At 35.6% G+C, this 25,293-nt stretch overlaps 1 protein-coding gene across 1 annotated transcript in view; it reads right to left on the reverse strand.

Moving 5' to 3' along the window:
- Window positions 1–25,293, reverse strand: part of BHD (folliculin) — a 175,974-nt gene that overhangs the window by 130,523 nt on the left and 20,158 nt on the right. The window contains exons 3-4 of the mRNA XM_090405342.1: window positions 20,798–20,944; window positions 12,120–12,341 (exon numbers count right to left, since the gene is read on the reverse strand). Coding sequence (XP_090261468.1) covers window positions 12,120–12,341; window positions 20,798–20,944 — 369 coding nt within the window. The remainder of the gene's footprint in view (window positions 1–12,119; window positions 12,342–20,797; window positions 20,945–25,293) is intronic.

Here is a 25,293-nt window from a genome sequence, read left to right on the forward strand (position 1 = left end):
TCGTTTTCCTGCCAACCTGGAAGAGAACACTTGTTTTGCTAATCTTTCCTCTCCCATTCTATTTAAGTGACCATACCACCTGAGATTAGCTCTGCTAACGCATTCCTGGATGCTGACAATGTCAAGTTCTTTCCTAATATCCTCATTTTTAATATGATATTGCCATTGATGCCATCTGTTCACGCCTCTAATCTTTCTCAGGACTCTCATATCTGCGGTCTCTAGTCTTTGGTCAAGTGTTTTACTTCTGACCCAGCTCTCAGATCCATAAGTTAAAATTGGTTTGAACACAGTCTTGTATACAGCTAATTTAGTGTTCCGACTAATTTCTTTCTTATTCCATATGAATTTATTCAATTGACTTCCCACCATACCAGCTTTGCTGATTCTGTTGTCTATTTCTATATTTAGTTTACCATCTTCAGTAAAAATTGTGCCTAAGTAGCTGAAATGTTTTACTTGTTCCACAGGTTCTCCATTCACAACACAGTTGACATTTTCAATGATTCTGCCTATTTTCATTGTCTTTTTATTGCTGACCTTCATACCATATCTATTACAACAGCTATTCAATTTAGTCAGAGAATCTTGCAGACTTATAGCGGATTTATTTAGAAGTACAACATCATCCGCATAAAGCAAAGTGCTGACATTAACATCTCCAATTTTGATATCAGGTTTAATACCACATTCCTTCATAATGTGATCCATATAGATAATGAATAACAGAGGGGATAATGTACATCCTTGTCTCACACCAGATTTAACATTAAACCATCTTCCTGTACTTCCTTCAATTCTAACTGCTGACTCACAACTCAAATAAAGACTAAGTATTGCTTGATATAATGCCCCATTGACACCATATAACTGCAGCGTATTGAATAGCTTCTCTCTTGGCACCTTGTCATATGCCTTTTCCAAATCGACAAAACTTAAATACAGATCTTTGTTATATTCCCATGCTTTCTCGACTATTTGTCGTAAAGTGAAGATCTGATCCTGACAGCCTCTATTTGGCCTGAATCCAGCTTGTTCTTCACCAAGCTTTTCTTCCACAATTCTTCTCAACCGTTTCTCAAGTATACTTGCATAGATCTTGCCAGGAACACTCAGTAGGGAAATACCTCTGTAATTCTCACATTCAGTTTTATTTCCCTTTTTATATATGGGTACTATGAGAGCTCTACTCCAATCATCGGGAATTCGTCCCTCTGTCTAGGCTTTCTGAACTATGCAGTGCAGCCACTGTAAGACTCTTATACCACCATACTTCAGCATTTCTGGTCGAATATCATCTACTCCTGCTGCCTTTCCACATTTCAAGCCTTTGATGGCTTTTTCTACTTCAAGTATGGATATGTATTCCTTACTGCATGCCTGGTCAGTGTATTTTATCACTGTGCTGTCATCACTGCTTGTTTCATTTAGCAGTTTTTCAAAGTAATTACTCCATACTTCAAGGATATCTTTTTCTCCTGTTTTCATTTCACCTTTATCATCTCTAATTCCTTTTACAGCACTCTTTCCTCCATTCCTAAGCTTCTTCAACAACCTCCAGAATATTTTGCCACCTTCTTGATATTTATTTTCTATATTCTTGCCAAAGTCCTCCCATGACTTTTGCTTAGCTAGTTTTACACACTGTTTAGGTTTCTTACATTTGTCTCTGTATTCTGTAAGAGTAAAAGCTGACTTATTTGCCAGGAACTTTTGATATGCTTTCTTCTTTTCCTTCACTGCCTCTTTAACTTCCTGTGTCCACCAGGGAGTTCTGATTTTTTTATCCTTGCACACAACCTCACCACATGCCTCTCTGGCAGAATCAATCAATGTTTCCTTCAGAGTTTGCCACTGAATCTCCAAGGTTTGATTCCTGTTCTCAAACTCTTTCATTTTCTTTTCAATAATATTTCTGTATTTTAGTCTACAGTTCACATCTGAGAGCTGCTCAACTTTTATTCGCTTTAAAACTTTCTTACATGTTATTCTTTTCAATATGAAATTCAATTTTATCCTGCTCAAGACTAAATAGTGATCACTTCCAATTTCAAATCCTCTGTACACTCTGGTGTCCTGCACCAGGGAGAAAACATCACTATCAACAATAACATAGTCAATGAGACTTTTCTTATTCCTTGCTTGTTCTCTCCATGTGAATTTGTGCACATTTTTATGTTGGAACATGGTGTTAGTAATAACCAGTCCATGTCCTGAGCAGAAATCCAACAGATATTTGCCATTATTATTAGCTTTGCTCTTTTCTCCAAATTTTCCCAAAATATTTTTGTATGTCTCACAATCATTTCCTACTCTACTATTTAGATCCCCAACAAGGACCAACTTTTCCTTTTTCATTGTGTCAGTTGCTTTTTCTAAAGCCTCAAAAAATTCCTCCACTTCTACCTTAGTAGAACCTTCTGTGGGACCATAGGCACAAATAAGTCTCATTGTCCAGTTCCCCATTCTCATATTTGCCCACATTACTCTACTTGAGACTGACTGCCATTCAAGAAGATTAGCCTCGTATTTTGTGTTGAATACTATGGCTACTCCTTCTTTTCCTTGATTGTCATTGCCTGAATATAACATTTTGTATTTATTGCTCAGAAAGATCTCACCAGTTTTGGTCTTTTTTGTTTCAGTCACCCCTATTATGTCGATCTGGTACTTATCTAATTCCTCAGCTAGCTCCATTTCTTTGCCATTCAGGCTTCTTACGTTGATAGTACCGATCTTTAACTCTGGTGATGTTGAGTTGGGGTTTGTTTTCAGATTTTCTTCCTTCTTGTTCCTAAATACTCCTAGCATTAGTGTACATGAATTTAAGACCCCCATTAGCCCCAACCCTACCTTGATGCCTTAAATTAACTATCCCACTCTGATTTGTTGTCCTTATTTGCTCGGGCATATTATATTCATTCTTACATTCAACTGCCTCCCTAAGGACTGTATATCTACTCCTCCCCCCCTTAATAAATCTAGTTTCCCTGAATTTGCACATCCACCACATTCAGCAACACTTTCTCAAGTCTTCTTACACCGTAACCATTCAAATGCAAGCCATCCATCTTATATAGATCCTTTTGCCCATCGAACTCACTCCACAATAAGATTGACACAACATAAGATTGACTATCCTCTTCATCCAATAGTAGAGTGTATTGATTCTCCTACTTACCATATAGCCAAATATCTAGCTAAATTATTGAAATCTTACATTGGCAACTCTAATTCTTTTTTAAAAAAACTCCTCAGATTTCTTAGAAAAATTAAAAAATGTCTCATTACAACCTACAGATCTTATGGTTAGTTTTGATATAGAATCTTTATATACCAATGTACCTCTCAAGGAAACTTTAAAATTACTTGCTGACATCTTTCCTCAAGATATTATAAAACTATTCGATTTCATAATACATTCTGGATATTTTGTATGTCAAAACAAATTTTATAGCCAAGTAGAAGGAATGGCCATGGGAAGTCCTCTTTCTCCGGCTTTAGCCAACTTTTATTTAGAACATTTAGAAAAAGTCCTCTTCGCATCAACCATCTTTCTGGGTAAGATATATAGATGACATATTTACTATTTGGCCTCACAGCAAAAACGCTTTACCTTCCTTTTTAAACAGTATTAATTCCTTGCATCATCGCATAAAGTTTACTATGGAATTAGAAGAAAGGTGATACAACACCATGTATCACCTTACCCTAGTCCTGAAGATACTTTCAGGCGCAAACTTTGTTTGCTCACACTTGGATAAAGGATTAAACTAATTTTATTATACTCTAACCAAGTGAAAAATAAACTTTCAACATCTTTCTCTAAATCCAGAGTAATTTATTAAAAAAGGGTGGCACACCATTTGGCAACTCCTATAGGTAGAGATGACCTGCTAATGCTTCTGCCTGGTATCTCCACTAGGACCTGGCTCCCACTGAAGAGACCTCAATAAAAGTCGAAACTAGTCTGGGTAGTGGCCCTTCCCTTAATGCATAACAATAGACATATCCGCAAGGAGATGTGTTTTGCATTATAGGAGATACTGAGATAGGAGTGTTGGTAGCTTTCTCCACCTTTGCAACGAGTTGCCCTGGTGTTGTATCACCTTACCCTAGTCCTGAAGATACTTTCAGGCACAAACTTTGTTTGCTCACACTTGGATAAAGGATTAAACTAATTTTATTATACTCTAACCAAGTGAAAAATAAACTTTCAATAAACTTTCAACAATGAGATGATGGAGGGATGAGATTAAAGAGATGAATAGAACTCAGTGGCATGGAAAAGCACAAAATAGGAGACTGAATAGAGGACTTTGGAGGAGGCATTTGTCCAGCAGTGGAAGAAAATGACTAATGAAGAAGAAGAAAAAGAAATCAAAACACTAAACCAGCAATACACAAGACAGTGTTCAAACCAATTTTAACTTATGGATTTGACAGTTAGGTTATGAGAGTTTTGAGAAAAATTAGGGAGTGAACAGATGGCACTTTGCGGAATCACATATAAAATGAAGACATCAGGAAGAAACTTCACATTGTTAGCATTCAGGAAGATATGAGCAGAACTAATCTCAAGTAGTATGGTAATATGATCAATTAAACATTCTCTGCTTAAACAGAATGGGAGAGTAAACTTTAGCAAAACAGGTGTTTGATATCAGCTTGATAAGGGACTTATTGTGGGTGCAGGAGCCACGATTTTGAAAAAAGACCCAGTGGAAGAATAAGATCTAGGTGGATTGATGCAGTTAGAAGTGCCCTAGAAAACAAAATATAAGTTCAGACAAAGCCATAGTCCTGACAAACATTAATTTGGAGGAAAATTGTTGATAGGAGATTAATAATAATAATATGTAGCACTACCGTACACGCCCTAACCCTGAATTAGAAATCTTTATGCAGATGTCATAAATATCATTTATGCAGCATATATGCAAAATACTTGGTCACATGCATAATCAAGTGTTCTAGACAATATTTAGGAATGCTGCTGCTGGTTGGTAATGATCAATAGTGTTGATCACAATGGGGGAAAAAATGTCCTTTATCAAACTCTTTTGGAGTTCAATAAAGAGCTTATTGTGGGTGCCCATCTGGCTGGAGCCATGATTTTGAAATCAAAATCAAAAGAACTAACTGGTTTCTCAAAAGGTGAGATATAATGGATGTTAGTCAGTGGAAAAATAACCCATATTACTTGTCTAAGAAGCAGGGAACAAGATCGCTCTTGTCTGAGAAGGCTTGCATGGACAAACAAAACTTCCTGTGTGCAGCAATTGAAGCATTTAATGCAGGCTGTTTTCGACCCATATCTTGCCGAATTATGCCCAGGGAATTGAAGAGGACTGGTATCAGCAGTCACATGCCTATACATAAAATTAAAGTTTCTAATTCAGTGGCCAGTATGTGTAGTATCCTATGCACTCTGTAGGTACACATCAGGAATTTGATTATGTTTAAAATTTGAGAATACCAATAAAAATAATCATTAATTCTTATCACAGAATATTATGCACAATATACTATATTAATTATTTTTCTTTTGTGAAAAATAATTAATATAGTATAAGATGGGTGCATTTTTTCATACATGGATTTTATACGTGGGTCTTTAGAAAATGTGTCTAAGATTTCAATTTTGGTTGAAACTGGGCCAGAAACACCCAAATTAGGCAAAATAATTCAAAATGCTGAGAAATTATGTGTTCCATTAGAGCATAGCAATGTAAGTCAGTTTTTTTTATTCTTATGATATAATTTATGATTTAATTTTTTGCGTATGAAGTGAATTCCACCTGAAAGGTTGTACATTTATCAGGTATTTACCATGGTGGGCTAAAGTAATCCAGGAATTTCACTCCACAGAGCCAACAGCACTTTTTTTTCCAGCCACCAAGAGGAAGGCAGAGAGAGTGGTCTCAAAGGAAATTAAATTCATTTACTATCTAAAGACTGGCACAAACATCAATGCTAGAGTAGAATCTGAAACCGTACCATGCTGACTGAAAAGCGGAAACACTATTCACTCAGCCAACCAGGCCTGATATCAAAAAGTGGTGCGAGCCAAAACAGCATCATTACAAATAGGTGCTTAAAAAACAAACGCTAATATCTTACTGAAAAAAACCAAGATAGAATTCAGACTTTATGGCACATAACTAGACTATACCTTAGAAATCAAAAATGCTGATGGAACTTGCATGCAGACTAGCCAAATGCAGCAGCAAAATCCTCTGTATATATCTTTACATAGCAGCCCAGGATATAACTAGCCAGATGACACTAAAGCTATTAAAACTATGAGCAAGGTATATTACACTGTGTTGAAATAAATATTGGAAAAGCATTATATGCTGCTCAAAACAATTAGAGGATATTTTGGTTTTCTTATAAATTATAAAAATAATTTACAAATGTAACACATTTATTTTAAAATATTCTTAATATACAACAGTGTAGAACACACAACTGCATACAAAATCTTGTTAAGACTTGTCGAAACGGGTCTTAGCTGTATTAGTATGTGGAGGGTATAAAGCATGGCTTGTTGCGCTCACTTCCACAGTGCATAATTATCACTTCAATTGAAAACTTATGTCACCTACCACCCATTATTTTGTTAAAAATGGCAGAGCAGCAACATATCCTGAAATCCATGACTTTAGAGCCATTGGTCGATTAGAAGCTGGACAAATGCAGCAAGTTGTCACTCAAGCGTGTCGTGTATCTCAAAGCATAATTTCGTGACTTTGGAATCGCTTTCTGGAGACAGGAAATGTTCGAAATCGTCTTCATGCCATAGGTTTATGCTCGAAGACCAATGGCTTGCATTCCTTACTGAAAATCAAAAAAGAGACTGAAGAATTTGGGCATAGGAACACTGCAATTGGACAAATGAGGATTGGGTTCGTGTACTTTTTAATGATGAGGCCAGGTTCAGTTGCAGACTGAACCTGGCCTCATCCCAGATAACCAACGTGTCTTGATATGGCATGAAAGTGGAACAAGAAATAAGCCACAGTTTGTGCATGAAAGATCTCAACATCAAGGTGGGAGTCTGATGGTATGGGCTGGGATAAGTATAGATGGCCATACTACTGATCTCTATTTTATCAGAAACGGTTTCTTAAGAGCCCAAAGGTATCGCGATGAGATTTTGGAACCTATAGTTTGCCCATATGCTGCTGCAATTGGCCAAGAATTAATTTTTATGGATGACAATGCTCGTCCACACCATGCAAATTTGGTACAAGAACGGTTTGAGGAAGATGTTATTGAACGAATGGACTGGCCTGCCCGTTCACTGGAGATTGTAATCCAATCGAACATGCCTGGGATGCTTTAGGTAGGCATGTTTCTGTTTGACTGGTGTCACCGTGATCACTTCAAGAGTTCGAAACTGCTCTCAAAGAAGACTGGGGAAATATCCCACAAGAACTGTTTGATCATCTTATCCAGTCCATGCAATCAAGATGTACCGCTGTTTTGGCTGTTAATGGAGACCATATGCCCTATTAAAAATTAACAAAAGCGTTTTTGGCTATTCTTGTTAAAATGATTTCACACAAAAAATGTAGATAATTTTTTTGTATTTAACAAATTGTATAATTTAACAAATTATACAATTTGTTAAATTTGTAATTAATATCAATTATTTAAACAATATCTCGTCAATTACACCCTAAGTAAGAAATATTTATTCATGTATCAAATACCCAATAGTTATAATTATTTGCAAAAATTTATAATTATCCGACAGAAACTAAAATATCCCTTAATTGTTTTGAGCAGTGTATTTAGAGAAACCTAAATTGCAAATACCTCAGTAATGTGTATACCTCTTTTCACTTTATGTTTTCCACTTTCTTGATATACTTAACAGTTCATGTTCATATTATTTGTGTATTTTGACCAGTCTTCCCTCAACACAAGTCTGTGTACTGTTGTTTGATGCAGTGATCTGGCCTATACCCACTGTTCCAGTTTATCCCGAAAGTGTTCCATTAGTGTGGATCAGGACTCTGTGCAGACCAGTCAAGTTTTTTAACATAACTTTCCTCAAACTATGTTGCTATAAGATATCCAGTATAATTTGGTAATGAAATAATGTTCTGTTTTATATTACTGTCACAATGCTACCAAACTCCACATTCAGAATAATAAACTTAGTCAATACGGCATTCCTCATGCATTCACCACACGTACACCTAGGAAGCACTGCATTATCAAGAAGTGTTGCATCCGTCATGCATTCATTCTTCCGGGTACTAAAATCAATGGCCAAAGTTCATATTAGGAGAAACTTGTCTTGTCTTAAGCTTTTTCATGAACCATTGGACTTCACAATGCTTTAGCTGTGGACTTCACAACCGCGATTCGTCTTGAGGATAAGGTGGTTGGCCATATGCCTCCCAGTGTGTCCTATGTCTGTAGATGAGTATATTCACAGAGCTAGTTTGCTTGTTCTGGGGGACAAAAAACCCAAGTTTCCAGGTGAAAAAATCTCCCCTACTTCTGTATGAGATCAGCTAAATCACCTTTAGTCGAAAGAGACCAGATAAAGGTTTCTTATGCCATGGACAGGAATTGAACCCAGGTCTTTCTGAAAGGGCTTCGTCTATACCGACTGAGCTATGGAAGCCCACCAGGAAAAACAGTATCAGAAAATTTAACATCTTTGCTATCAAACTGGTATCTATCCCAAAGCCTAGAAACTGGCCTATATTCAACCCATTCCTAAGAAGGGTGACAAATCACTGCCATCTAACTATCACCTTATCTCACTCACCTCAATCCTCGCTAAAGTGATGGAGAAAACAATCAATTCTCAACTCCTACAATACCTTGAAGGCACCCAGCTATTAAGCGATCACCAGTACGGATTCTGTCGCTGCTGATCAACAGGAGATTTACTCTCCATTAAAGTTACCAAGAAATTATATACTTGGTTTAATCCTTTATCCAAGTGTAAGCAAACAAAGTTTGCACCTGAAGTATTTTCAGGACTGGGGCAACTCATGGTAAAGGTGGTATGACTTCACCTCATTTGTCTTAGTATATAATTTCTTGGTAACTTTAATGTATAGTATAACCAAGTAGAAAAACTTTCAACAACTACGAGATCTACTCTCATATATCACCCATCTCTGGACGAATGCCATCAAGAAATTTGGCAAATCTCAAGTGGTTGCACTTGATATCTCTAAAGCTTTTGACCAGGTCTAGCACAAAAGCTTACTAAGCAAATTCCTATCATTTGGACTACGTCAGGACTTCTGCAGTTGGATTTCCAGCTTTCTGACTGGATGCACACTATGTGTGATGGTAGATGGTTCCTTATCCTCTCACCACTCAACTAATGCCAGGTTCCACAAGGTTCTGTTCTTTCACCAATCCTCTTCCTTCTGTATATCAATGACCTACTTCAGTTGACCTCCAACCCAATACACAGCTTTGCAGATTACAGCATATTGCACTCCTCCCTTTCATTTGACAAACCTTGCTAGGGAAAAACATAAACCACCACTGAGCTCAATTCTTATCTCAAAGCCATCCTCCAATGGAGCTTAGATAACTTGTGCAATTTCAATGCTAGTAAAATCCATTCTGTCTTATTTCTCACAAAAAAGAACCATTTTCCCCCAGTATTATTTTTGATAACACTCAAATTTCCAGACAAGCTGAGATTTCTCTTCTTGGAATAACCCTGACATCAGGCCTCTCCTGGCATAAACATATCACAACCATTGCATCCTCAGCTTCTAAAAAACCAGGATTTCTCTTTCGCTCAAGACGTTACTTCATCTCTAAACAGTTGTTAACCTTATATAAATCACAAATCAACCCAGCTATCGAATACTGCTCTCACATTTGGAGTTGGGCTCCTAAAAGCTCCCTCAGAATGCTTTGATAAATGGCCCATCTCCTACCAACCCCCCACCCACATACACACTTTCACACAGACGGTTGGTCTGCAATTTGGGTATTCTATAAATATTTCCACAGCAAATGTTCATCTAAAATAGCATCAATAATTCCCCCACTCAGTACTAAGCCTGTTGAAACATGTACAGCTGCCAACCAACATCCTTTCACAGTACACCTTGAAACCTACAGCAAGTTTCTTTTCCTCCTCCTTCATCCCTGCTACTGCTGTACTGTGGAACAGTCTTCCCCTTGATGTATTTCCCAAGGAATACAATATACAGGCTTTTAAATCAAATGTAAACAAGTTTCTCCTTCCCCAACCCACTACCCATATATGGTACTAATATACTATAGGTTGATCAACCAACCTCTCGTGTATGGGCTCAACATAAAACAGTCAGACCGATACACTCAGTCAATAAGGCATTCCTCATGCATTCATCACACCTACACCTAAGAAGCACTGCATTATCAAGAAGTGTTGCATCCATCATGCATTCATTCTTCCAGGTACTAAAACCAATGGCCAAAGTTCATACCAGGAGAAACAGTATCAGAAAATTTAACATCTTTGCTCTCAAACACCACAGTCAATAAGGCATTCCTCAGGCATTCACACCACACCTACACTTATCAATAAAAGGGTGTATCATGATCTACAGAACACTCATAACATTCTTCATACAAGTGTAGTTTGCACCGTTGATTACTATGGCTGCTATGTAGTTTGCATACAATGCTCTTCCACAGAAAAGCCAAGGCTGTGTAGCTCTTTGAATTCCAGGATGATTATTTATACATTGGACTGCTAATATTTCCATAGCATCCTTTCAATATTAGGGCAAACTTCATGGATATTCCTATGCATTTCTTGGCTGAAGTATCCCCTTGAATTTTGCATGAGCTGATAATATCTGATGATGATTTTGAGTAATATAGTCTTCTACCAATGTCATGGAGGTAGCTTATGAAAAGACCCTCTTTTGAAGTTTATAAGTTCTTCTAAGTGTCAATTATACATGTAATTGACACTAGTAATTACTGACACTAGTAATATATCTGTTTACTCAAAATATACAGTATAGATGACATATGAAAAACAGGCATATATGCATTTGCAGGTAATGGGTGTTCTCAAATTGGCTACAGTTTTGACAGATGATAAATCCTGCAACTTCCATATGAAATAAGCTAACATCCTTTAGCTAAAAAGTACTAACAGTTCTTTCAGAATGGGAAATGTAAATGTTACAAACAACACTGTCACTATGGAGGTTGTAGTACTTTTATTTATTCGTATGGGGTTCCCCCCATTTCTCATCGGTCCCTTAGGAATGGTTGAGTCTTCCTAAAGAGGGATTTAGTACGTATTTATGACTATAAATACGTGTGTTCAAGGGCTGGTATGCCTGTTGTGAGGGATGAAAAACCCAGGGTGAAAAAACCCTCTACCTCTATATGAGACTGGCTAACTCATCTTTAGTGAGAGCAGATAAAGGTTCCTCAAATTATAGACTGGAATCAAACCCAGGTCTTTCCGACCAAAGGACTTCATCTATATCAACTGAGCTATGGAGCCTATGGTTGTAATACTATTGGGTGGAAGATGAATTACATTCTTGGTGTTTAACATTACCACTTATGGTGGCTTGAAGAGACAAAAAAAAGCCATGTTTATATAAATGTAACCAAAAATGATACCAAAATTTTTTTACATTACTTTTTGACTATTTTGACTATCTATTCCCTATCTATTTTGACTCTTAAGCAATCCTAATTACATTCATGAATAGTTTTAAACCTATAGCACATTTCGTACCACAGATCCTTGAAGTAGGATCACATCATCATGTAATCCTTCTCTAGAGATCAACCATGGTATTTTGTCAAATATATGCTATAACAAATAACATCAGATTATTAGTAGACAATATGAAAAAAATATATCATTGATGACGATCAAATCTAGGAAGTTATGCAAGAATCTGGTTAAGGAAGGCACGAATACTAGATTTTTTGCTCGGAGAGTTATGAATGAGTTGAAGAGGTTTGCCACTGAACATGAGTACTTTGTCAAAGAATGAGTTTAAGGAGAGAATAGTTAGCATGAGTCATCCAATTTATGGAAATAATAATAGTCAAAACTTGATACAAGTTTTAATAATAATGTCACATTAATAAATTACCTTTTTTGCTTTGGCCTGAAGTTCATGAATCAGCTGCTGCAAATGCTTTATCAAAAACTGCCAAGAATTAAGTAAGAAAATTTTATCCATCATTACAATTACAATGCTATACCAGCTTTGAAATCCTCTGGCCTGACTGTCTTTCATAAAAAACGTATGACTTAAAATATGACCCCTGTGATCATCACCAAAGTATATTGGTCCTTCTCGACCTGGGCACACCTAATATTTAAAGTTTAAAAAAAAAAAAAAAAAATTAGACAATGCTTCTGAGTACAATGAAAAATATTTCTGTTAATTAGAATATTAAACCTAAAGATATAAAAGGAATTAGAATTAAAAGATCCATGATAAAAATTTGGAAAATTTTTATCATGGATGGATTGCCAGTGTCTTATACACTGCCAATGAATAGGTAATTTATTACTTTAATAAATACTTTATTTATGTAATTAAATAAATACTTTAATTTCATTGAACCATGTCAGAAAATAATGTGATTTCAGCAAAAAAATCTGACATTTTGCCCTTCATTTAGTAAAATAAAATTCTCTCTTATACTGGTTGATTTGCACACTCATATGACAAAAAGAGCAATACTGAGCACCTGAGAAAGAACTATGGAGTTTTAGTAATTAATGTTTATTAAGTGAATTAACAAACAGTTGATTTTCCTTTGCAAAATTCTGTGGAAGATTTATCTAAGTTTTCATAGTGGGAGAAAAGGAAAACTGCTAATTACAGCAAAAGAATTTCAGCCAGAAAGTATAGAAATTCAGCAAGAAGTGGAAGGTAGTGCATATTATGCTATTTTCTGTAAGATAAAAAAACGCCAAATATATAGTTGGTTGACAATTGATGAAATGCATTGGTAGATTAGCTCAATGAGCAGTGAGTAATCATTATAGGAAATTCAACCATGGGACATGATTAGGAGGAGAAAAGAAAGGAAGGAAATGGAAAGAGAATTAACCGAAACAACATGTGATGGAAGATGCCTGGAGTTTGATAGTATGGATCAGAGAATTTGCCCATAATTAAGGTAACCACTTCATCTACAACTGGGATGTATAGTTTATTAGTTTAGACCTGAGAGGTGGCTAAGCACATGAAATTTTCAATTACAAAAGCATACAAATGGAACAACAATGCTGGTGATTATGGCAAACTCAGGAAGAAGCTTGGAGCAGTGCCATGACATAAGAAACTGCCAAATATGTGTCAATAGTGCATGGGAAATAGTCAATAGGTATTTAAGGAAAGCAGCAATGCTTCCTACTATGTGCATGTGCACACTGGTTAAGAGAGTGTGCATGCCTAGTAACTTTGCAAACAAATTTTTGCTTACAGAATTTCTGAATGTACTATGGAAATGAATTATAAGATAAAGCATAGTTGTCATCATCATCATACGTATCAAGGATTTAGGCCTAGCATGGCCTGTTCTGGCCTTTGAAGTCATCGTTGAATCGTTTAAGAGAATGTCCTGGTTTTCTTTTTCCTAATGGCTTGTACTTTAAGGCTTGTTTTGGTAATCTTTCTGTTCACATTCTTTGAACGTGTTCCATCCATTTATATTTATATTTTTTAATTTTTCTATTACTGGTTCTTGATTGGGGTGCTTAAGGGTCAAAGCTGTATAACTGAGAGGAGACCTCCACATAGCCTTTAAAGGAATGCGGAGAACCGACCAGGGCTTCTGACCTAATGTCCAATCCTCACCTTCTCGTGGTGCACCCTGTTGGGTATCTACTTTGATACTGAACGAACGAGGATGGGCTGGCAATTTGGGATTTAGCCGACCAAATTGTATTCTTATTGGTTAAACCAAAATAAAAAATGATGGTACAACATGACAAAATTTCATGCCGGCTGGGGCGTCGCCCGGTTAAACAAGGCCCCCGTTGTTTTCGCCAGGGAACCAGGGCGAACAGCGAAAAGTCAGCTACTGGAACAAATCTGAAAACAAACCCCAACTCAACATCACCAGAGTTAAAGATCGGTACTATCAACGTAAGAAGCCTGAATGGCAAAGAAATGGAGCTAGCTGAGGAATTAGATAAGTACCAGATCGACATAATAGGGGTGACTGAAACAAAAAAGACCAAAACTGGTGAGATCTTTCTGAGCAATAAATACAAAATGTTATATTCAGGCAATGACAATCAAGGAAAAGAAGGAGTAGCCATAGTATTCAACACAAAATACGAGGCTAATCTTCTTGAATGGCAGTCAGTCTCAAGTAGAGTAATGTGGGCAAATATGAGAATGGGGAACTGGACAATGAGACTTATTTGTGCCTATGGTCCCACAGAAGGTTCTACTAAGGTAGAAGTGGAGGAATTTTTTGAGGCTTTAGAAAAAGCAACTGACACAATGAAAAAGGAAAAGTTGGTCCTTGTTGGGGATCTAAATAGTAGAGTAGGAAATGATTGTGAGACATACAAAAATATTTTGGGAAAATTTGGAGAAAAGAGCAAAGCTAATAATAATGGCAAATATCTGTTGGATTTCTGCTCAGGACATGGACTGGTTATTACTAACACCATGTTCCAACATAAAAAGGTGCACAAATTCACATGGAGAGAAGAGGTTAGGAATAAGAAAAGTCTCATTGACTATGTTATTGTTGATAGTGATGTTTTCTCCCTGGTGCAGGACACCAGAGTGTACAGAGGATTTGAAATTGGAAGTGATCACTATTTAGTCTTGAGCAGGATAAAATTGAATTTCATATTGAAAAGCATAACATGTAAGAAAGTTTTAAAGCGAATAAAAGTTGAGCAGCTCTCAGATGTGAACTGTAGACTAAAATACAGAAATATTATTGAAAAGAAAATGAAAGAGTTTGAGAACAGGAATCAAGCCTTGGAGATTCAGTGGCAAACTCTGAAGGAAACATTGATTGATTCTGCCAGAGAGGCATGTGGTGAGGTTGTGTGCAAGGATAAAAAAATCAGAACTCCCTGGTGGACACAGGAAGTTAAAGAGGCAGTGAAGGAAAAGAAGAAAGCATATCAAAAGTTCCTGGCAAATAAGTCAGCTTTTACTCTTACAGAATACAGAGACAAATGTAAGAAAGCTAAACAGTGTGTAAAACTAGCTAAACAAAAGTCATGGGAGGACTTTGGCAAGAATATAGAAAATAAATATCAAGAAGGTGGCAAAATGTTCTGGAGGTTGTTGAAGAAGCTTAAGAATGGAGGAAAGAGTGCTGTAAAAGGAATTAGAGATGATAAAGGTGAAATGAAAACAGGAGAAAAAGATATCCTTGAAGTATGGAGTAATTACTCTGAAAAACTGCTAAATGAAACAAGTAGTGATGACAGCACAGTGATAAAAAACACTGACCAGGCATGCAGTCAGGAATACATATCCATACTTGAAGTAGAAAAAGCCATCAAAGGCTTGAAATGTGGAAAGGCAGCAGGAGTAGATGATATTTGACCAGAAATGCTGAAGTATGGTGGTATAAGAGTCTTACAGTGGCTGCACTGCATAGTTCAGAAAGCCTGGACAGAGGGACGAATTCCCGATGATTGGAGTAGAGCTCTCATAGTACCCATATATAAAAAGGGAAATAAAACTGAATGTGAGAATTACAGAGGTATTTCCCTACTGAGTGTTCCTGGCAAGATCTATGCAAGTATACTTGAGAAACGGTTGAGAAGAATTGTGGAAGAAAAGCTTGGTGAAGAACAAGCTGGATTCAGGCCAAATAGAGGCTGTCAGGATCAGATCTTCACTTTACGACAAATAGTCGAAAAAGCATGGGAATATAACAAAGATCTGTATTTAAGTTTTGTCGATTTGGAAAAGGCATATGACAAGGTGCCAAGAGAGAAGCTATTCAATACGCTGCAGTTATATGGTGTCAATGGGGCATTATATCAAGCAATACTTAGTCTTTATTTGAGTTGTGAGTCAGCAGTTAGAATTGAAGGAAGTACAGGAAGATGGTTTAATGTTAAATCTGGTGTGAGACAAGGATGTACATTATCCCCTCTGTTATTCATTATCTATATGGATCACATTATGAAGGAATGTGGTATTAAACCTGATATCAAAATTGGAGATGTTAATGTCAGCACTTTGCTTTATGCGGATGATGTTGTACTTCTAAATACATCCGCTATAAGTCTGCAAGATTCTCTGACTAAATTGAATAGCTGTTGTAATAGATATGGTATGAAGGTCAGCAATAAAAAGACAATGAAAATAGGCAGAATCATTGAAAATGTCAACTGTGTTGTGAATGGAGAACCTGTGGAACAAGTAAAACATTTCAGCTACTTAGGCACAATTTTTACTGAAGATGGTAAACTAAATATAGAAATAGACAACAGAATCAGCAAAGCTGGTATGGTGGGAAGTCAATTGAATAAATTCATATGGAATAAGAAAGAAATTAGTCGGAACACTAAATTAGCTGTATACAAGACTGTGTTCAAACCAATTTTAACTTATGGATCTGAGAGCTGGGTCAGAAGTAAAACACTTGACCAAAGACTAGAGACCGCAGATATGAGAGTCCTGAGAAAGATTAGAGGCGTGAACAGATGGCATCAATGGCAATATCATATTAAAAATGAGGATATTAGGAGAGATCTTGACATTGTCAGCATCCAGGAATGCGTTAGCAGAGCTAATCTCAGATGGTATGGTCACTTAAATAGAATGGGAGAGGAAAGATTAGCAAAACAAGTGTTCTCTTCCAGGTTGGCAGGAAAACGACCCAGAGGAAGACCAAGATATAGGTGGATTGATACGGTACAAAGTGCCTTAGACGATAGAAATATAAGATCTGATAATGTTGGAGTCTTGACAAGTAACAGACTGATTTGGAGGAAAATTGTAAATAGGAAGTTAGTAATGATGTAATTTGTTCATGTAGTACTGTCATATCCTGTACACCCCTTGAGGGTGCATGGCAGGAATATGATGATGATGATGATGGTTCTTGATTTAATTCTTTCATAATATCTTCGTTTCTTTTGTGATCAAATAGGGTATATTTTGCAGTTTTTCTCATAAACTTCATTTCTGCTGTTGTTAATCTAACATACTTGTTGTAAAGCATACTTGTCACTTATTTTATTTAGTAATTTCTACAATGTTGCCACTCCAATATTACTCTAACCAACTGCAACCTAATATACTCAAATTAGTTACTTTTAGTCTGTGACATGTGAGTGAAACTGACATTAGCAAGTTGCAGAGGCATATTTTCTAAGTGTCTAGACCAGTGTTTTCCAAACTAGGGGTTGTACCACCACCATCAGCAGACTGTGAAATCTGTTCAGTAGATCACAACCAAATTATTATTATTTTTGTTTTATGAAACAATATATTCTCTGAAAATGTTATATTCAGGCAATAACAATCAAGGAAAACAGGGAATAGACATAGTATTCAACATTAAATATGACAATCATCTTCTTGAATGGCAGGCAATATCAAGTAGAGTGATGTGAGAAAATATCAGAATGGGGAACTGGACAATAAGACTTATTTGTGCTTATGATCCACAGAAGGAAGAAAGAGGGAAATTTTTTGAGTCACTACAGAAGGCAGCTGACACAATGAAAAAACTGGTTCTTGGAGATCTAAACAACAGAGTAGGAAATGATTATAAGACATAGAAATGTTTTGGGAAAATTTGGAGAAAAGCACAAAGCTAATAATAATGGTGATTGCCTGCTGAATTTATCTTCAGGACATAGATTAGTTAATACTAACACCATGTTCCAACATAAAAATGTGCATAAATTTACATGGAGAGAAGATGCAAGAAATAAGCAGTCTCATTATGTTGTAGTTAATAGCAATGTTTCACCATTGGTTCAGGACACAAGAATATACAGAGGATTTGAAGGAAGTGATCACCATCTCATTTTGAGCAGGATCAAATTGAATTTCATATTGAAAAAAAGAGTGTGTAAGAAAGTTTTAAAATAAATCAAAGTTTTGCAGCTTTAGAGGTGAACTATAGCCTCAAATACACAAAACATCATTGAAGAAAAAATGAAAAAAGCTGTGAAACGGAGGCAAAAGTACTGTAAAAGAAATAAGAGATGATAATTGTGACATGAACACTGAAGATAAAGATATTCCAGATGTCTGGAGTAATTACTTTGCAAGACTGCTAAATGAAACAAACATTCCAAATGGTTTGTTTCATTTAGCAGTCTTATCCATACTTGAATTAGAAAAAGTTGTCAAAAAATCTGAAATGTGGAAAGGCAGCTGGAGGATATGAAATTCAGCCAGAAATGCTCAAATATGGAGGTATAAAGGTTTTACAGTGCCTGCATTGTAAAATTCAGAAGGTCGAATTCCAAATGATTGGAGCAGAGATCTCATAGTATGCACCTATAAAAAGAAAAATAACACTGAATTTAAGAATTACAGAGGTATTTCCCTACTGAGTATTGCTGGCAAGATTTATGCAAGTATATTTGAGAAATAGTTAAGAAAAATTACGGAAACTTGGAGTAGAACAAGCTGGGTTTAGATCAAAAAAGAGATTGTCAGGATCAATTTTCACTTAAAGACATCGTGAAAATATAACAAGAATCTGTATCTAATTTTTGTAGAACTGGGAAAGATATATGACAAGGTACCAAAAGGAGAGCACTTCAAAATGCTAGTTATATAGTGTAAATGGGACATTATACTGAGCAATACATAGTTTCTATTTAAGCTGTAAGTCAACAGTTAGTATTGAAGGAGGTACAGGAAGATGGTTTGATGTTTAAATTAGATGTGTGCGACAAGGGTACATGTTATCTCCATGTGTTATTCATTATCTATATGGATCGCATTATGAAGGAATGCAGTATTACATATGATATCAAAATTTGCAATGTTAATCTTAGCTCTTTATTTTATGCAGATGATGTTATACTTCTGAATAAATCCAGCATAAGTATGCAAGATTCCCTGACTAAATTAAATAACGGTTGTAATAAATTTGGTATGAAAATCAGCAACAAAAAGACAAAGACAATGAAAATAGGTAAAAACATTGAAAATTTCAACTGTATCCTGAATGGGGAACAAGAACAAGTAAAACATCAATTTAGGCAGAATTTTTAGTGAAGATGGCAAATTGAACGTGGAAATAGACAACAGAATTAGTAAAGCTTTTATAGTGGGAAGTCAGCTGAACAGCTGAATAAATTTATATGGAATAAGAAAGAAATTAGTCAAACACTAAATTAGCTGTATAAAAGACAGTCTTCAAACCACTTTCAACTTATTAATCTGAGAGCTGGATTAGAAAAAAAACACTTGCTCAAAGAATGGAGACCTGTGATATGAGAGTTTTGAGAAAGATTAGTGGAGTCAACAGATAGCATCATCAATGGCAATATTGTATTAAAAATGAGGATAACAGGAAAGAACTTGCCATTGTTAGTATCCAGGAATGTGTTAATAGAGCTAATTTCAGGTGGTATGGTCACTTAATGGAAGAGGAAAGATTAGTAAAACAAGTGTTCTTTGCCAGGTTGGCAGGATAAAGACCCAGAGGAAGACCAAGATGTAGATGGATGCAGTAAAACGTGCCTTAAAAGACAGAAATATAAAGATCTTATAATGGATTCTTAACAGATAATAGACTAAATTGAAGGAAAATTGCTGATCAGAAGTTAGAATGGTGTAACTTTTTCATGTAGTACTATCATAATTATCCTGTACATCCCCTGAAGGTACATATCAGGAATTTGATGAACAATATATTAATATATTGTAAGTATAACATTCATATCATTGTGTGTGTACATGCTCATGAACATATATGCTAAACACACTGATTGTAGTGTTTTCTAAATGCTCATTAAATAGATATGTTTACTAAGTAAAAGAGTATTCTACTCTGATATATTATCCAAGATTCCCATCAGGTAATTTAATCTTAATAATCTTAACTTTTAAGGAAGAATACATTTTAATTAAAAATGTTGAGAATTCATTCATTTTGTTTGTTTGAATTAAAGTTTCGGAAACTAATTTATTGCCCATTCACTGTATATGTGGTTGCAAAATGCTGCTTCAAACGTCAGTTGACAAGTTAACTCACTCAAGCAGTAAACTGAAGTTTGGATTACTTGGGCACCAAATAAATGGTAGATAATTATTACATTAACTATATTAATTTTTAGAAGCAAAAAAAAAAAAAAAAAAAGTCTACAAATATAAAAATTGATTATGTACTTCTGAAATTGTATTTTCCACTTAAAAATAAACCACAAACAGATTTATTACCTCACTTCATTTCAGTAAAATTATGGAGACTACAACAGTGTTAGGAATAATTACTTTAATTTCCTGACATTTTGACCTTCCTATTAAGGTCATCATCTGGAGTATATAAGTGTGTGTGTATATCTACCCTATATATATAAAATGATAAGCCTTTTTATGTCACGTTTTGAAACTCAGGGGCTACCCTGAGTGTCTAGTCTTCAAAAATTCGAGTCATCAGAATTCAAGGAGACCTGGCCTACCACCAGCCCCCCCCCGCCGGGCCTCCTTGAATTGACGTTCATACCATGTTTTGATGTGAGCAACAGGTGCCTTTCCAGTCAGTTCTATTCCAGCCTTTCCAGTCATATCCATAATTTTACTGAAATGAATGCTCATCATCATGTAACACTAAAGGAAAGGATTATTACCTCACAGCTTAGACTCCGTACGCATGCCTGCCTAACAATACTAAATACTTCTGGATGCAAAGGATGTTGGCTGCTGATGTAACTGACACATGCCTCGTGGTCATTGCTAATATAACCTCGCTGGCTACCAGACATTGATGTACAGCCCTATATATATATATATGCAAAAAAAAAAATATATATATATATATCACTTTAAATTATAAGCAACTGCTCCTGCTTACATAATGACAATTACTTATGGAAGTATAACCACCACATAAATATTAGGAACAACAAAAAAATAAAACAAAACCATAAAATTCAAGTTCAAAATCTAAGTCTTGTTTCTTTTATAAGCATGTTAAGTCATCCACAGTAAAAATAAAGGCATACTGTAAATACTTTTCCTGCATATACTGAGGTCCAAAATGTCTGCAAAAAAGATCATAAACTAATCCAAAGATGATAATGATAAAAACTATTACCAACCTATTACTAAAGACCTAAAATAGCTTAAAAAAGTATTTAAGTTAAGGGATATTGCATCCCATATTGTTTCTTAGCCGAATAAGAAACACAAAGAGTTTCATGCCGAATATAGAAACTATATAAAGTTCGGCGATTCCAAGCGTAAGAAAATACCTGGATAGTGCATCACCTGACCCATTTGGTAGTGCAAACTGAGGCAACTCATAGAAAGGGTGGAGCAAGTTCCGATCACTATTCTTGGTATTTACCAACAATGTGAACTTAGCTCCTAGGAGATGTATTAATGTTCTACATTATGAGAGAAGGTCACTACCCAGACCAGTTTCAACCTTTATTGTAGTCTGATCAGTGAGTAGGTAGACCTAGTTAATACCAAGTTTGTAGCGAACAGAACTTACATCCCTTCTATGAGAATTGCCAAGAAGGTGTCCTAATAAATTACTAATTATATGAAGAGCCAAAGGCTTCAATTCTGCAACATGAACTTATTTAAGTTAAGGGATATTGCATTCCATATTGTTTCTTAGCCGAATAAGGAACACAAAGAGTTTCATGCCGAATATAGAAACTATATAAAGTTCAGCGATTCCAAGCGTAAGCAAATACCTGGATAGTGTAGCACCTGACCCATTTGGTAGTGCAAACTGAGGCAACTCATAGAAAGGGTGGAGCAAGCTCTGATCGCTATTCTTGGTATTTACCCATAATGTGAACACTTCATATAATTTAGAATAAAAGCCAAAAGGCTATTTTTCTGGCAACCTTAATAATAATGAAGGGGATACAAATCCTTTGATGTTTATCTGCCAGTAAGCGAAACTCTAAGAACTAGGACTTAGATCTATGAGTTTCATACCGAAAAACTATCGGCAAATCCAAGTGTAAGTTACCACTTGGTAGTACAACACCAAGGCAACTCGTATCAAAGGTGGAGCAAGCTCCCTCACTGTTGGATTCTGAATGAAGAGAAATTTAAATTATTAATACTCTCCTCAGAATCCAACATAATCCACCATGGCAAAGGCTACATTTGTAAATATTATTTAATGTAAATCACTTGTTTATAATTTAATATTCATATAACTACCTTTAATTTTATCTAATATTTAATTATTTAATCAAGAATATATGTATTAATAGTAGAAAAACTCTGTGTTAAAATATTATCAAGCTATTTAGCTTATTTCTATGTTAATATAGAATTTATATTTGATAATTTAACTGCGCATTAATTGAAATGTAAATATTCTTTATTTATTCCTATTTGTAGAAGTTTAGCGCTATGCAATACCTCAATTTTATTATGTTTTGTTTTGTTGTCATGGAGACGTATGTAAGTGAGCGAGCACGTTTTTGGAACAGCACGTGGGGAGGTTTATTGAAAAGAGTTTTAGAAAGAAATCACGAGAATAATTTAGGTGGAAAGAATGGATATAAAAAGGAAGAACGGATATAAAAAGGAAGAACGCAGGAGATTAGATAGATTAAGAGAGAGAGAAAGGAGAGGATTGGCATTAGGTTGGAATCGGAGCATTCGGGAATCACAGTGCGATAATAGCGAGTCGGCAAGTCACTCAAGCAGCTAATAAAGTCTACTAGTCGAGAAGCAGTTACTAATAAGTTGTAGAATAACAATTATAGCTACAGAAAACAGCTAAGAGACTATTAATTAGACTAGCGATACTTGAATTGAGATATAATTTCAGGGCCGACCTGTCAAGGCCACACAGAATCTTGAAATAAAGCATCGAGTAACTAGGGAATAGTAGAGGCTGTAAAATTGAAGTTTACCATTAGCTGTGTTTAGAATTGTAGTGTCTAAAGAATTAATTGAATGACGGAAGAGTGAACAACTGTGCATATAAAACCTCAAGTTAAGGAATTATTGTGTGTTGCCTTATTTCATGAGTGATCAGTAGTACTTTATGCAACAACGTTTGTTTATGTGTATTGTGACCGATGATTAATTCAGTTATTGCTTAGAGGAATTATTTTAATGAGTGCCGTATACTGTTTAAGCGTTTACAGTTATAAAAAGTGTTTACGTATAAGTAGGCGAAGAAAAAAGATCATTGGTAAGATTATTCCAATCATTAATATTCCTATACAGAGAAGTGTGCGAGTTTCATCCTAGAATTTCCCTATACTAACAGTAATTATTTCGGAAATTAGCTGAAGTGTAAATTTAAAAGTGTTTGTTTGTGAAGAAGTGTTACTGCAATTTTTGTCGTATTTGGAACTTTAAGAACTGTGAGAAGACTGTATTAGAGATAACAGATTTACCATTGTCTGAGTTTGTATGACAGTATTATCAGAAAGGCTGAAGTGTTTATAATAACTTATTTAGTATTTTGATCTTAAGTGTATAATTTGTGATTATAAAATTAAATATTTGCTTTTGTTAATCAAAAGTTGTATTTTGCCTGAATCTCTTTTACTGCACTATTCATAAAATATTCGAACCAAAGCGGGTGAATTAAGTAAGTCAAATATACTCGGCCAGTATATATAATAACAACGTATAAAGGAAGGGTAGTTGAGATTTGGTTTATCTTCAATTCTTGAACTAATTCAAATATAAAGTGGCACAGTCTTTAAATATAAATTTTCTTTATATTTGAGTTAGAAATCAACTTACAACTTATCAATTAGTTAAGAACATCGTAATAGTAATCATGTCGGATCCAAAGTATAGATTGAGAAGTAGGATCCAACACTCACTATCCTTGATATTTTCTCATAAGGTAAAAACACAGCTCCTAGGGGATGTAATACTGTAATTACATTATGAGGAGAGGTCACTACCCAGACCGTTTTTCAACCTTTTTTGAGGTCTCATCAGTGAGTAGGTAGACCTGGAAGATAACAAGGTTTAAGTGAAAAGAACTTACATACCTTCACTATACAAATGCCATAAAGGTGTGCCTGTATATTATAACATAGAATAAAAGCTAAAGGGGATACAAAGGTGAAGGTTGCCAGAAAAATAGCCTTTTGGCTTTTATTCTATGTTATAATATACAGGCACACCTTTATGGCATTCGTATAGTGAAGGTATGCAAGTTCTTTTCACTTAAACCTTGTTATCTTCCAGGTCTACCTACTCACTGATGAGACCTCAAAAAAGGTTGAAACCGGTCTGGGTAGTGACCTCTCCTCATAATATAATTACAGTATTACATCCCCTAGGGGCTGTGTTTTTACATTATGAGAAAATATCAAGGATAGTGAAGGAGCTTGCTCCATCTTTGATACGAGTTGCCTTGGTGTTGTACTACCAAGTGGTTACTTACACTTGGATTTGCCGATAGTTTTTCGGTACGAAACTCATAGATCTTAGTCCTAGTTCTTAGAGTTTCGCTTACTGGCAGATAAACATCAAAGGATTTGTATCCGCTTCATATAATTAGTAATTTATTAGGACACCTTCATGGCAATTCTCATAGAAGGGATGTAAGTTCTGTTCGCTACAAACTTGGTATTAACTAGGTCTACCTACTCACTGATATGACCTCAATAAAGGTTGAAACCGGTCTGGGTAGTGAACTTCTCTCATAATGTAGAACAGTAATACAGCTCCTAGGAGCAAAGTTCACATTATGGGTAAATACCAAGAATAGTGATCGAAGCTTGCTCCACCCTTTCTATGAGTTGCCTCAGTTTGCAATACCAAATGGATCAGGTGCTACACTATCCAGGTATATGTTTACACTTGGAATCGCTGAACTTTATATAGTTTCTATATTTGGCATGAAACTCTTTGTGTTTCTTATTCGGCTAAGAAACAATATGGAATGCAATATCCCTTAACTTAAATAAGTTCATGTCGCCGAATTGAAGCCTTTGGCTCTTCATATAATTAGTAATTTATTAGGACACCTTCTTGGCAATTCTCATAGAAGGGATGTAAGTTCTGTTCACTACAAACTTGGTATTAACTAGGTCTACCTACAAGTTCCAGTCTGCCAGTTTCCTGCGACCGTGAAAGAGAGCTTCAACTTCCAGTTCTAGCCCTGTTGTATGAT

Source organism: Typopeltis vanoorti, chromosome 15 (assembly GCF_054136105.1).
Source record: "Typopeltis vanoorti isolate ZY-2024b chromosome 15, IOZ_Tvanoo_1.0, whole genome shotgun sequence".
In the NCBI taxonomy this organism is placed as follows: Eukaryota; Metazoa; Arthropoda; class Arachnida; order Uropygi; family Thelyphonidae; genus Typopeltis; species Typopeltis vanoorti.